Here is a 15,358-nt window from a genome sequence, read left to right on the forward strand (position 1 = left end):
GTATATTTTTCCTAAGGTTAATTTGTCTGTCCAAAAATAAAAGAAGGTTGGTTGTTATGAAGTTTTGTCAATCCGAAATTAAAACAAAGTTGGTTTTTATGAAGCTTTATCAGTCTGAAAATAAGAAAAGGTGGTTATGAATTTCATCCCGTTAAATCGCAAATGATCAGAACCTTTGTTATTCCGAAGGTTTGTTAATTGGGAAATGAAATAAGGTTTGTTCATCCAAAAGTGAAAAATGAGTAATTGCACAACTAAAACTTTGGAATTACAAAGCTTATGTTTTCAGATGAACAAGCCTTTGGAATAATGAACCTTTTGCATTTTAGGATTAACACACTTGTGGAATGATGAATTTAATTATTGAATAAATGAACATTCTGGATAATGAACCTTCAGAATAACGAACCTTTGAAATATTTAATGAACTGTAGTTTAATCCTAAACCATCAATTCTTATACATGTGTTTTCAAACATAGCATGAACGTACAGTGACTTTAGGTTCTCACTTAAATCTAGAATCTAAATGAAACGAATGAGATAGCATCCCAGCTTTTCAATCTATGATGAGAGTGAAATAGACAACACACAATATTTTCATGGTTTGTGTGTTTTCATCGTATTTTACTGTACTCGTTCTTGCTATAGATGTGTGCAGAAAATGAGATGAAGTTAAACAATTCAAATCAAATGTGATCGCACTCTGAAGAGAAAATTCCCTGCAAGTTTGAAGAATTTGCTAATGGATTTTATCAGCTAGAATTACATGAATAATGCTTCTCGTAGTTTCTGGCTTTTAAGAACAGGTTTTTTGTCTTAATCTCAGAGACTACATCTCAAATTCTTCTTCTTCTTCTTCTTCTTCTTCTTCTTCTTCTTCTTCTTCTGTCTGTCTTTTTTTTTTTCTTTGGCTGATAATATGATTTTTTTTTTCTTATTCATTTACTTAATTCAAATAATACCAGGAACAAGGATTCACTTTGGTATCATTGTACAACGTATCATTATTCCTTTGGTAAAAGGGACGATTAATACATTTGATTTTTGTACAACATATCAAGTAATATAGCAATAGTACAGTACCCCCCCCCCCCCCCCCCAAAAAAAAAAAGAAAAAAAAAAAGAAAGAAAAAAAATGGATATTATATTAAAAAGAATATAAAAAAGATCTGCCAAAACAATTTTCCGTAGTTATACAGTATACCATTAAACTAACAAAAAAAGAAAAATATGTGCAGACAGTCATACATATACTCAAACAAACACAACACACACGCACACACACACAACACACATGCAGACACAAACTCATTTTTGTGTTTTTGTCAGTCTTTTGTCTTTCTTTTTCATATGAACAATCATGTACAAATTAGTTGATTGCAAAAGAAAATAACAATTTTATTGTGACAACATAAATTCCTCATTGTCAATATTACAAATAAAAAAAGAAGGAATGTTGTATTAAAAAACACAAAAAACAAACAAAGTGCACACACACACACACACACACTCACACATGTAAACAAATCTACCTAGAAGTACATTGTACACAGGTAATAGCCGCCCATCATATTAATGTCAGCCCGCTGTGATGGCATATTTCCTTACATGGTTGTTTTCCCCACAGATTACTAAGAACCTGGTGATTGTCTGCAAACCACAGACCTCATTTCTCTCTTTAGTTCACAGTGTGGATTGGTTTTGATGTGATCTTTTGTAGTCTCCTCTCCAGACTTAGGTCTCTCATATCTCGTACATTAGGTTTGCACACCATGATTACATTGCAGTACCATTCTGTAGAAAAGTAGTGAATATTAGAATATTTTTCAATGGACTACAGTTTGTGACTGGGACATCTAGCAGAGAGAGAAAGAGAGAGAGGGAGAGTATGCTGATATTGGGGGCACAGGGAGTGTTCAACACTCCATTGTCCACCTGATTAAAATTGAAGTATTCATGTCTGGAACTAAGACTATACATGTTCATGTCAATACATTTGGTGAATGCATATAAAATACTGCACTTCATCCTGACAACCTATGCAAAATCTTTTATTCCTTTCATCTGTTCTGTCTAATCCATTTAAACCATGTATGCTGCATTCATTAGTTGCTGCTAGGTTATAAGTCTCATAAAGCTTTGTTTTGTTTTTTATTTTGTGGGTAACCTCTTCTTTTACCATTGTGCTTGAAAAATGGATATTATTATGAAAGTGTCTGTCGACATTTACTGTGGCTTTCTCTGAGGTTTTGTGCAAAAGGTCATATCACTGTGTGTATACATGCATATTATTCATTCCCACCATCATGGTTGTGTAATATGTTTGATGGGTGTGCATACTTTGGATGTGATGTGTGTGTGTGTGTGTGTGTGTGTGTTTGGTGTTTGTGTGTGATATGCACTGTAAACTCAGAAACGTTCCCGACATGAAACTCATGAATTGAAGCCGTCACCTTTTTTTGGGCATGAATCTTTTCTGCCAATTGCCACTGGCATTCAGTGCATTGTTTAGACAAGAGCTGTCATGAATCTTGGCTCCTCGCGAATATTCGCATAACGTTTCACGCACACAATATTTCTTATTCTATTACATTCCTTGTGTTTATCTTGTAACTCACATGTGATTCTTGTACTACCGTGAATAATGGTGTACTTACCGCACCTTTTTTTTCCCATTGAAGCTGGTCAAAATTCAGGGTGTGGTTTATATACTGTTAAAGGGATGGTACAGTATTGGTGGAGATGAGAATTGGGCTTTTAACTTTTTGCAAGATACATTGCACCAAGAAAACATATAGTACAGAGCATACCATTTTAAGAGGAATTCAAAGTTTATTTGATTAAAGAATCGGGTTTGGAATGACTGAAACATCCAAAAACAGTAAAACAAAGCAATCGTAATAAAGTGTGGTTCCCACACCTCATTAGAATTGCTCTTTTTTGGATATCTCAGCCATTTCAAAACCAATTTTTATCAAATAAATGTTGAATTCCTCATAGAATTACATGCTCTTTCATATTTAAGAAGAGGTTTCTCATTATCTCACCAAAATGTTAGAAACCTGAAATTAGGTCTCAACCAAAACTGTACAATCCCTTTAAAGCCAATACTTACAGCATGTCTACCAGGTAGTATGCAGACACTCTACACGTACCTTTATACAATGAACATCACACACACACACAAAAAAAAAATAATAAAAGAACAATGTCAAACTAAAAATCAAACTTATTAATAACAACCAACCAAATGATTGGTAACAAGCCCATCTTTTTTGTTTTGTTCATTTTCTTTTCCTGGTCTTACATACACCATATGCTGATTAGATAATTTCCTTTTCTCTGTGTTCCTTTCTTTTTAATGGCACAAAAGTCAATGCAATTTCTCGTCTAGACATTTCGCTCAATTCAAGCAACATGTCAGCAGCATCTGTTCCCATTACAAGGCAGTATCTGCGATCGTTGGTGGGCTGTCATTTCTTTTTTCTTTTTCCCCCAAATGGCCGAAAAAAGGGGGTGCTGTTAATACACTGTTTTAACCTGTTGAGAATGGACTGATTTTGCTACAACACGCATTTTCCCATAGACACCTGCCCGAGTAAACACGGGACTCGTCCTCAACGGGTTAATGATGAGAACTCTCCTGAGTGCCCTACCAATGAAAAGGGTCATTTCCAGAAGTTACAGGCCTCACTTTTGGAAAATCTTGCCCGCTACTTCAAACTCGTTTTAGCACTTAGCTTTGACACATGTGACTTTCACTTCGGCCTCTGCTGCAGTGTCTTGACAAAAAGAGCATTTCAAATTACCCATGAAAGATCTCCCCTTCATTCCAAAGCCACATTCACACACTCCCAAAATTAAAACCCTTTTTGAAAATCAATTTCTGCAACCCGATAGCAAATATCATCAGTTCATGTATGTGGGCACAAAAAAAATTTGACTTTCACGATGTGCGTGGCGACGCGAAAAATTGTGTGCCTTGATTTTTTGTTTTTGTTTTAACTTGCAATAATTTGCACTGGTGATACATGTGTGAAAGGCAAATGTAGACATAATCGATTATTGTTCAATTCCATAGTACGACTCGTCAGAGTAGCCCTGCACACTTGGAAGACCGGGGTCACGTTACGGTCACTGTTCATTTTTTTTTTTGCTCACAGGGATAATTTGTCCTGCACAGGCGTGCGTCATTGGCAGCAAATAAAATGTATTTTTGCATTGCAAGGCAAAAACTGATAACTCATGTGTCTTAATGCGGCTGAAGTTGGGGCGGTATGAGGAATTTGTTTGTTCAACTAGCAGTGAGCAAATAGCATGGAAGAGCACAAAAGCTCCTCCCTTCACTCCCCGAGAGAGTCCTGCAATTTATGGTGCCATAGCACTCAAGGAGCACTCACTCTCTGTAGGAGTGAGGGGCATGGAGGAGAGTTTATTTGCTTGCTGTTGAACATTTTCCAACATCTAAACTCATTTTGCCTCCCTCACCTCATTACTTCGTGGTGCATCTTCAAGCCCATAACTAGGAGGGGTTCAGCAGCCCCCCCCCCAAAAAAAAGAAATAAAAGAAATAAAAAGAAAAAAATGAGTCGCGAACCCCCCCCCTTTTGAAAAAAAAAAAACATGAAAAGGGGCTTGTAGTAGCACCAGAAAATTGCGCTGTTCCAAGCCTTTTTTGTTTTGCTTGTCAGCCGATGAAGCCCAGAAGTGGTCTACTTTTTCTAATTCTGATCCCCCCCCCCTTAAAAAAAAAAATCCAAGTTACAGGCCTGATCTTGGCTGATCAGTCCATAATCAGAAGCCAAGATGGGTTTAGGAGGAGGTGTAGAGACTAAATTTCTCTATTTTCTGCTTGCTGTACCAGATAAGCTATAACAGAATATTGACATATGAAATATGAAATCAATTAAAGGCCGGGAGAGACAAATGTAATAAATAATGTGAATGACAAGTAATGATTTACTTCAAATAAAGCTCCAGATGACTTTTATTTATTCTTGCATTATGGAAAAAACAACAACATAGACATCAATACTACAGCGAGAAATGCAGACGGTTGCCACGTTAAAGCATACATTACAAAAAGACATGTCCAGCCTTGTTTGATAGTGACGTACATGGGGGCGGTGTGAGTCATTATATATACTTGAGTTTGGACAGCCGCAGTGAAGTGCATGTAGTGTGGTGATTGTGAGGATGCACTTTGGCATGCACAGTACAAATATAGTTATTATAATATTGGTCATTTATCATTATAAGCAAAGTATAGGCTACTAGTACACAATGTATTTGTGTGCAAAATGAAGAGTCCCGTAAAGCCAAAATAGGTTTTCTCTTCTTCTTTGTAGGCAAACACTGTGGGAGCTTGTGGGTATTCATAGAGATAGAACTTTATTTCATGGCTTGATTTGTGTTTGACATGAGACTGTTTTGTGTTCAAATGTAGCTTGCTCTCTAAGTGATGTAGGATTGTCAATACTGATTAGTGTATGTTGCAGCGGGTACTGCGTAATTATTCAAATTCATGAAAGTCTTCCGTCGAGATGTTTTCATTGCAACTGATTGACAAATTGAATAATTACGCAGTACCCGCTGCATGCTATGTAAGGATTAGAACCAACACTTGCTGTCAGGTAAAAGCTTGGTGGTCTAGTGGAGATGACGCCTATCCGGTGATCAGGAGGTCGTAGGTTCGAACCCTGCTCGAGTATGTATGCCCATGATTTTTTTATCATGGCTACCATGGCTACTACTAAAACACTGATCAATTAAGTACTTATTTACGTCGATGTTCGTAGGGCAAACGGACATTTTTCTTTTCCCATTTTGGTGTGAAAGCACTCCAAAACAACTCATTATCCTGACAAATTGTGTCAGCCAGGTAAGTTTCTTGGTAGAACCCTCTGATATGCTGCAAGCAAAGTCCAAATGGTGGAAGATGAGTTTCGAGCCTTTCTGAGAACTATGTTTTAGCTTTTAACATTTGATAATAATGGCAGTGACATTGCTCACAGTTTCCTGTTATCTGTGTTGCCTTCTATGCATTTCTTCCTTCATAACTAGTATATTGCACTCTCTCTAATTAAGTCCCCTTGGTTTGTTTTCACTATTGACTACAGGAGCGTCTGATTGGTCAGAGTCTGTTTGATATTCTTCACCCTAAAGATGTACCAAAGGTCAAAGAGCAATTGTCTTCATCCGACCTTTCACCTCGTGAAAGGTTCATTGACACAAAAAGTAAGTATGATAATTTTTTAAAAATAATTTTTACATTCTATCTATTCATTTCATTTTAACTGACATCCCTGTTTTTGATTTACTTTTTTGCTGAGGTGAGGTGAGGTGGGGGGGGGGGGGGGGGGGGAGGGGGACAGGAAGGAAGGGAAAGGAATTGAACCGTCCCAGATTTTCTTTCATTTTCAAGTGTTTACACAAGTTTTATGGTTTGGTTATAGAGGGTCGTATTAAGTGCACTCAGTCTAAACTAGGATTTTTATGTCAGACCTGGTCATAGAGGTTCTCATCCTGTGTATAAGAATAAACTCAAATGAGAGAGAGAAAAGAAAGTGATTTTGCTGTGGTTGTACTTCATAGTGTATGTCATGCTTCTGAAGGATGTTTGACTCCATATGCTCAAACCAGGGAGGTGTTAGAAAAGGAGAGACAACTCCTGCTCTCCTTTGAAGTCATGCGCGGCACCGCCGAGAAGTTATGCGCTGAACTACAGGTGGAAATCAGGTGCTTTGACAAAAGAGAGCATCAATAATCGGGACTAGCGCTCTCACATCTAGAAATACTTGCCCCTACTGCATTTCGCTCTCTCTCTCTCTTTCAATGTGATGGCAACAATGAATTTGTGTACCTTGAATTGGAGCAGCAAATCAAAATGCAGTGTAAAACTGACAATTTTAACAGCAAATAGTTTAAAAGCACGCTGGTGCACGCTTTAGCAGAATACTTTATCTGGAAGATCAAAATATCCCAGATTAAAGGATAGAAAACTAACATGCGGAAATGTGCGCATTATAGAAAAATGTTAGGTTTTTATTAAAGATGGCCTAATTTTCATTGCATTTCAATTTGCGCATTACGAAGAAACTAGAAATACATGTTTATAATATTGAATTCTTTCCGAAACTACTCTTAATCAATTCGAGTATTTCATTTAAAATGTTACGGGGAAATAAAGCTTGTAATTCAACGAAAGGTGAAATGCATTCTTCGTCTCCGAACAACTATCTGAGCGGTGCAGCGCATGACTTCAAAGCGTATAGTGAAATGCTAGACATCCCATTGTAACACTTTGAACCAAAACATGTGTTTGCATGAATTACGAAGAGTTGTCTCTCCTTTTCTAACACCTCCCTGCTCAAACTATCTGTACAAAGCAGTTACACAAAGAGAGTCGTGTCAATCATGTACAGATTCTATAAAGTCTTAATTTGCCAAAGTCACAATTTTGCTCCAGATAGTACACACAAATCTCAAACAGTGGCATTTTGTCTGGCATGTTAGTAATGTTTATCTAGCATGTTCAGAGTCTGTAGATTCAACCTCATGTAAGTACAAGTAGCTGTCTGAGTGATAAGTTAAAGGGATGGCATAGTATTGGTTGAGGTGATAAGTAAAAGGGATGGCATAGTATACGAATAATTTATGAGTTGTGAGTGCATAGGGCGCGAATATCGCACGAGGCGCGAATATCGCACGAGGCGCGAGATAAGCCACTGGTCTATTCAACAAGGCGCGTAGCGCCGCGTTGAATAGACCAGTGGCGAATCTCGCGCTGAGTGCGGTATTACGTGCCCCAATGCACGAACAAAATCATAAATTATTCGTTTTATACAACACCTTGTCCACAATCACAGTTCTAAATCAGTGACCGCCAACTCAGGAAGGCCCAAAAATAAATGTAACAATTTGGCCGAGAATTGTAAACCACCCTGTGTACTGCTTTCAAACACTCGTCATGATTTGACCATACAGTCACAGGAATCACAAACTCCGCAGGGTCTATACCCATTCTACGCTAACGTTAGATCGAGTTAGGCCTGACTGTTAGGCCGATCTGAGATGTCGGTAGATCTAGTAGTAGGTCTAGACTTTGTCTATTTCCGAAAATGATTTTGTATAAAAACACAGAAAAATAATCAAATTACGGTTTCTCAACTTGAAATGAAGTCTTGATTTTGGGATCACTGTGGTCCACGTAGCAGATCAGAGTCAAAAGTAAAAACACAGCAGTAGGTATAAAGGCCGCAATACGCAATACATGCAACTAGCTATAGGTAAAGTAGCTGCGCGTACACGTTAACGTTGCAGTACTCCGCCGCGCCTGTTCTGTGAGACTTACCGGCAGCGCAGCGCAGCCAGCCAGCACGTACAATGTACAGTAGTTTGCTGGCGCTTTGCTAGTGTGAGCCACAGAACTCTGTGAGCGGCCGGCCATGCATTAGTAGCCCCCAGGGAAGCCGTGCTATAGTACCTTCGAGCCGTGCAATAGGCCCATGCCAGGGGCCTATTGTATGGCTGTCACTCTCACTGAGTTTGATAGGTATTTTCTATTGAATGTCATGTGACATGTTCTTGGCCAATCACAATTCGACATCATTCTGAGGTGTTGTATAATATTGGTTGAGGTGATAAGTGTAGAGGGATGGCATAGTATTGGTTGAGGTGATAAGTTAAAGGGATGGCATAGTATTGGTTGAGATGAGGTTTAGCTTTCAACTTTCTGTGAGATACGTAGAAACCACTGTATGGAATGTTAAAGAGCATACAATTCTGAGAGGAATTCAAAGTTATTTGATGGAATTGGTTTTAAAATGGCTGAGACATCCATAAACAAAGTAAAACAAAGTAATCCTAAGGAAGTTGGGTCCCATCTTTCATTCAGATTGCTTTGTTTTGGATATCTCAGCCATTTCAAAAGAGATTTTCATCAATTAACTTTGAATTCCTCTTTAGAATTACATGCTCTTTCATATTTCACAAGAGCTTTCTCATGTCAAAAAATCATCATCAAAAAAATGTTTGAACCTGAAGCCTTATCTCAACAAAAACTGTACCATCGAAAATGGGCAGGTTGTTTGTGAAGATTGCTCAAGGGTGTATGTACTGTCAGCTCTCACAGGACATGTTTAGCATTTGGATCTTTTGTCTTGATAAAGCCCTTGTTATTCTATAAATGTCGCCCTCTCTCTTTCAGCTGGGATGCTGGTGAAATCAGAGGTAGCCATATCGCCCCCACAGCTGTCGTCTGGGGCTCGCCGCTCCTTCTTCTGTCGAATGAGGATATACAGCCCAGAGCACGCTGTGAAGACTGAGGATGGTCAGCAGTGGAAGAGACTGAAGCAACCAGCAGGTAGGTTTCCACAATCAGACTCAAACAGTAGACGCCTGTCTATTTCTTGCTTTGCTCACTCAAGCATAAACAGTAGACGCCTGTCTGTATCTTGTTTGCCCCTGTACAGACACAGACAGACAGACAGACACACACACACACACACACTTACACGTCTATGATGGAAACCGAGGACCCATTCTACCCATAAGAATTTTACCACATAACGGAGGACCTGTGTGTCAGTAGGACTCTTGTCAACCGAGGACTCATGAATTCGTGTACCATCCACCGAGGACTTATTACAATAATGCTAATTGAGGACCTACAAACATGTACCCCTACATGCAAAATCATGCAAAATCAGACGGTTTGGAAGGGTCTGCATACCGAGGACGCCAACGATTCTCTGTGTGTCCTCGGTTTAATGTAAAGTTCGTATGTGTGTCCTCGTTTACACCACACACACACACACAAATCTGTGATGCCTGCTAGTCTTTCATCTACCCTATGTAGACCGGAACACATCAAACTTTGCCTCAAAGCTTGCAAGCAAGCTTGTTCTCTAACAGTAGTGTGATGTGTACTTCCTTCTTTTTCCTCCATATTTCATCAGACACAATTGTATTATTACCAGATGTATATGTATGGGATCATTGTTTCACGGTGAGAATATAACTTGGTTTTTATCTCAAGGACTGTGCCACCTGTTGCAAAGTGATACCAAGGTTTCCCCAAATTTAGTCTTTGAGTCTACATGGCTGGCACTAATACAGTAAAGGGCGTGTCATATCATTGCCTCTGTCTGGTTTATGGGAAACAGAAGTAGGAGGTAACAGGTGGAAGAGATGTCCTGGATAACATCAGATAGCAATGTAATGGTATACTAATAGGGATTGTATAGTTTTGGCTGAGACCTAACCTCAGGTTTCTAACATTTTTTGGTGACATAATGAGAAACCTCTCATGAAATATGAAAGAGCATGTATTTTCAAGAGGGATTCAATGGTTATTTGATGAAAATTATTTTTGAAAGGGCTGAGATATATCCAAAACAGAGTAATCATAATAAAAGGTGGGACACACCTTTTATTATGATCGCTTAGTTTTACTTTGTTTTTGGATGTCTCAGCCATTCCAAAACCAATTTTCATCAAATAAACTTTGAATTACTTTTAGAGTGGTAAGCTCTGCATTATTGCATAAGTGATTTCTTGGTATCTCACAAAAAGTTAATTGCCCAATCCTCATCTCCACCAATACTATACCATCCCTCTAAGCCCCTTGAAACTCTTTCAAGACAGTTATTTATGCATTGCGAACAGTCTTTACTAGGCCAAGGTGATGCGGTTTAATCTGTCTCTAGACCATCGATAGTGTTCAGTGTGACTGGGGTATTAGATATGATATCACATTGGATTGCTTACCGTCTTTGTCGTGTCCAGATCGTAAGAAGTACGCCACCATTCACTGTACGGGCTACCTGAAGAGCTGGCCCCCAGCTAAGGTTGGTCTAGACAAGGATGAGACTGAAGTGGACATTGATGGCTGTAATCTCAGCTGCCTTGTGGCGATTGCCAGAGTTCAGGTAAGATAGTTAATTGCTACTTGGTCTAATATCAGATAGTATACAGTTGAACCTCTCGTATCCGGACAAGTCGGGACCGGGGCTCATCCGGATAAGGGATTTGGCCGGATACGGGAGACTCAATGCTTTATACATGTACATATACATACACATGTACTGATGTAACCCATTGTAGTACCACACATGTAGTAATGTGTATACTGCAACCTTTTCATTGTTACATTTGGGGATGTTTGGGGATGTTAAAATATCTGAAGGTAAGCAATTTGGAAGGAAATTTGATGTAATATGTATGTCAATCATGTTGGAAGTAATATGTAATTCATGTGTGTTTGTGTGGGAGTTCTCAAGGAGTTGGGAATCCCCCTCTCCTCCCGTATGGCTTTATTTTAAAAAAAAAATTCACGGCAAGATTGCGTCCGTATAATAGAGAGATCCGGATAAAGGGAGGCCGGATAAGAGAGGCTCAACTGTACTTTCCAGTTCGTCTAACGCCGCTACGGCTAAACTCATTTTGTCTACTATCAATTTGGTCTAATGCCCGTTTGGTCCAGTTCTCACTTGGTTTAATGCCCAGTTTGGCTAATTATCTTTTCGTCTAATGACCAGATGATCTAATTGCAATTTTGTCTCCTCGGATTTTTTCCCATTTTGTCTAATAACCTGTGGGTATTAGATGAAATGGATGTAGCCCATATGGAAATAGACCAACTGGTAATGAGGCTAAGTGGCAATTGGACTAAATGGTCAATAGACGAACTGGTTGTAGACGAAATGGGATTAGACCATGTGGGTTGAGACTAAATGGCTATTAGGTGAAGTGGGAGTAGACCAAGTGATAGTTCACCAGTAAGATTGGTCTCGGAACGGAAACATGGAGCTCTGTCAGTGTGTAAAACCAGAAATTTTTCTGTGTAGGAAACTACTGCGAGGTCTGCGAGGAGCCAAGGTTTGCAAAAGTAAAATGGAAACAAAAGTTTTGTCTATATGCCAGTGGCATATCATTCCAGTCCCAAAAGTTTCATGCCAGAAAAAAAAGGCCGTCAGCTCCAGTTAGCAGAAGTTTTGCCAGGATGTTTCTGGTTTTACAATAACAGATGAATCCAATAAACGTTCGCTTTTTCTGGAAATTTGTTGGTCATATTCAAAATAGATGTTTTTCAGAGTTTTACTTGAATTTTGATACACTGGAGTAGTAAATTTATATAGTTACTCAGTTGTAAATTGTATTTGATGACACACAAATAATAACTTGGGAAAGACCTTTGCATGTGAGAGCATAAAAATACTTTCCTGCTACAACTTACAAGACTGCCCAGTGACTGTGTATTTTCCTTTTTCTTGACTGAATGTTCTCTCATTTTTTTTTTTCATCCAGACCATTCAGAGCCCAATGCCTTCCACCAATAACAACATCCAGCTCAAACCTACAGAGTTTGTGTCCCGCCATGCTATGGATGGCAAGTTCACATTCGTCGACCAGAGGTAAGTGATCACCCTTCCTTCTTGGAAAGACCCATTTTATCGGAGTTCTTCAAACTAGAGTTACACCGGTAGTGTCCAGGTGATCTTTTTTATGCCTCCGCCACGAAGTGGTGCCGGAGGCATTATGTTTTCGGGTTGTCCGTACGTCCGTCCGTCCGTCCGCATTCGTTTACGCGATAACTTGAGTAATATTGACTGGAAATTTACCGAACTTGGTACAAGTATAAAGTATGATGGGGCAATTACTTGATTAGATTTTGGGTGAAATCGGCCAAAGACCAAAGGTCAAAGGTCAAGGTCAAATCATGAAATTGTATCTGTTTACGTGATAACTCAAGACTGGATCAAGCAAATTTCACCAAACTTTGTCCAAGGATGATGTATGATGGGACAATTACTTGATTAGTTTTTGAGTGAGATCGGACAGAGGTCAAAGGTCAAAGGTCAAGGTCAAATTCTAAAATTTATCTTTTTACGTGATAACTCAAAACTGGATAAAGCTGCTTTCACCAAACTTGATCCAAGGATGATGTATGATGGGGCAATTAGTTGAGTAGATTTTAGTGACATTGACAAGAGGTCAAAGGTTAAAAGGTCAAGGTCAAATGCTACAAATGTTGCTATTCCCCCATGTCCATGCAATGCCCAAAGGTATTTTCTTGAAACTTAGTGTAGACATGTACTACTACATAAAGATTCTCCAGAGAGTTTCATGTCATAAGTTCAAAGGTCAAAAGGTCAAAGATTAGGTGAAAATGTTACAATTTCACTTAATTCTCGCAAATGGTTCAATATATCTTCATGGAACTTGGTACATACGCATGTACTGACTGGCAGGGATTATCTAGGGAATTTAGGGGTCATGGGTCAATAGTCAGGAGGTCAAAGGTCAAGGTCAACTCGTCAAAATTTTACCATTTCCCTCATATACTAGTAGACGATATGCAATGCTTGCATTATTATTCTTAAAACTTAATATACATGTATTACCTAATGGAGATTCTCGTGGAAATTTCCTGCCAGAAGGTCAAAGATCAAAGGTTAAGGGTCAAGGCCAGGTTTGAATGCAAAAAAAAAATCTATTTTATACTGTAATTACACTCTTTCTTCATACCTTGAAAATTACTCAATGCATAAACTTTAAGGGTCAGTCAGAAGTCAAGTAAAAATCCTCAATTCCCCAAATACATGTATCTGCACTCTTTAATAGACAATTATAGCAAACGTAGTTCAAGGAAAGTGAACATTCAAGATATTTCTGACAAACATGTAATTTCATTATTTTGCCAGTTATGTGAAACTGTCATCACACATTGTGAAGACATTATACTATACACCTATTGGGAGAGTCATGCATTATGGCGGAGGCATCAGTCGCCATAGCGACATTTCTAGTTTACTCTGCCTTTTAAAACGGTTGCTACTCGGACATTATTGCAGTAACTTTTGCTCTTTGCTTTTGTAACCTCCTGCTGTTTTATCTGAGGCGAGGAATTTTGTTCCCTGGATGTTGTCAGGGCGTTGCCGCGGTAAGGTCTGTTAAAATATAGTTGAAGATCTCCCCAGGAACATAGCAGTGAAAGGCCCATTTCACACCTGCAAGATTCTGGCAGCAGAAAATGTTGTTTATCCTTCCAGGGAAAGACCCCATTCACATTGTGAGATGGAGCGCTACAAGACTGCACCTGTATTGAACAGAAACATCTCTTTCGATAAATGTCCTGATATGGGCCAAAAACTAAAGACCCATTGTCACCTGAAAGTTTGCTGTAGTAGGAGACTTCTTTCACATGTGAAAGTTAATGCTAAAATGAGATAGGGAAAGTATTATACTCTCACACTTGTAGAGGTCAGGAGATTCTTTGTTTATGTCTCTAATGTAAGGACTAAAAACCTTATAGACACTTCAGATATGAGCAGTAACACAACACCTACATAAACCCAATGGCAATCGAAAGATAATTCAGAACAAGTTTCTTCACACTTGTGAAATAAGACTGAAAATCCCATTCACACTTGCAGATAAGAGCAGTGATGATTCCATTTGTGTAATCATTTGAAAACAAGAGACATTCATATTTGTCATAAACAGTGCAGTAGAAGGGGTGTAGCATGTTATGAGAGGTGGACTGGCATGGGTGTAAGGATCCAAGCATGAAAGCAAAGTGGCACAGTTGAGGGGAGCTTGGTTGACCAAAGTTAGGTTCAGAATTATGACACAGCATTCCTTCACGAGGCCCAATTCCAGTTTTCTGCCGATCTTATCTTCACAAAGGAGCTTGACCATATCAAAATGGCAGAGGATGTAGAGAATGTTAAATCCACTTTATGAGCAAGTCTCTATCCATAGATAACTGCCAATCGGGAGTAACACAGGGTTAGTCTTCATGAGGTTAACATATGTGACGACTGGGGACTTTACTTTTCTCCAGGAGCATACTTGCCATGGCTCGATTGAGAAAATAGTTTGATGGCAGTCATATGATTGCCTTGTTTAATGAGGGACAAAAAGGGATGTGGTAATTGAGATTACATCAAATCATTAATATCACTATTTGCTTCAAGTACTGAACTTAGTATGTGACTGTGAAATCATCCTGTCTTTATGTGATGTCTAGAGCTACGGCTGTTATGGGTTACCTACCTCAAGAGCTGCTTGGGACATCCTGCTATGAATACTACCACATTGATGATATATCAGTGATGGCAGAGAACCATAAAACAGGTAAGCAGGGAGCAAGTATGGCTGTCTCTTTGTTTTTCCAGCATTTATTTCTCTCTCTCTCTCTCTCTCTCTCTCTAGGGGGTTGGTGGGGACAAGTTCTGAATGTGTTTTTTGCTTAGTATTTATTCTGCTGAGTGTGCAACAAGTTTGACATTTCTTTTGTGAGGTATTCTGGCAAGACACAAAATTTGGAGATAATGGAAATGTCATTCATAT

At 38.9% G+C, this 15,358-nt stretch overlaps 1 protein-coding gene across 1 annotated transcript in view; it reads left to right on the forward strand.

Moving 5' to 3' along the window:
• LOC139733532 (protein cycle-like) overlaps positions 1-15,358 on the forward strand; it is a 54,879-nt gene that overhangs the window by 35,552 nt on the left and 3,969 nt on the right. Inside the window, exons 7-11 of the mRNA XM_071644342.1 lie at positions 6,121-6,238; positions 9,210-9,365; positions 10,790-10,932; positions 12,311-12,417; positions 15,036-15,142. Coding sequence (XP_071500443.1) covers positions 6,121-6,238; positions 9,210-9,365; positions 10,790-10,932; positions 12,311-12,417; positions 15,036-15,142 — 631 coding nt within the window. The remainder of the gene's footprint in view (positions 1-6,120; positions 6,239-9,209; positions 9,366-10,789; positions 10,933-12,310; positions 12,418-15,035; positions 15,143-15,358) is intronic.

This window comes from Diadema antillarum, unplaced genomic scaffold, assembly GCF_040938485.1.
Source record: "Diadema antillarum isolate AM-2024a unplaced genomic scaffold, OU_Dant_1.0 seq00000481_RagTag, whole genome shotgun sequence".
Taxonomy (NCBI): Eukaryota; Metazoa; Echinodermata; class Echinoidea; order Diadematoida; family Diadematidae; genus Diadema; species Diadema antillarum.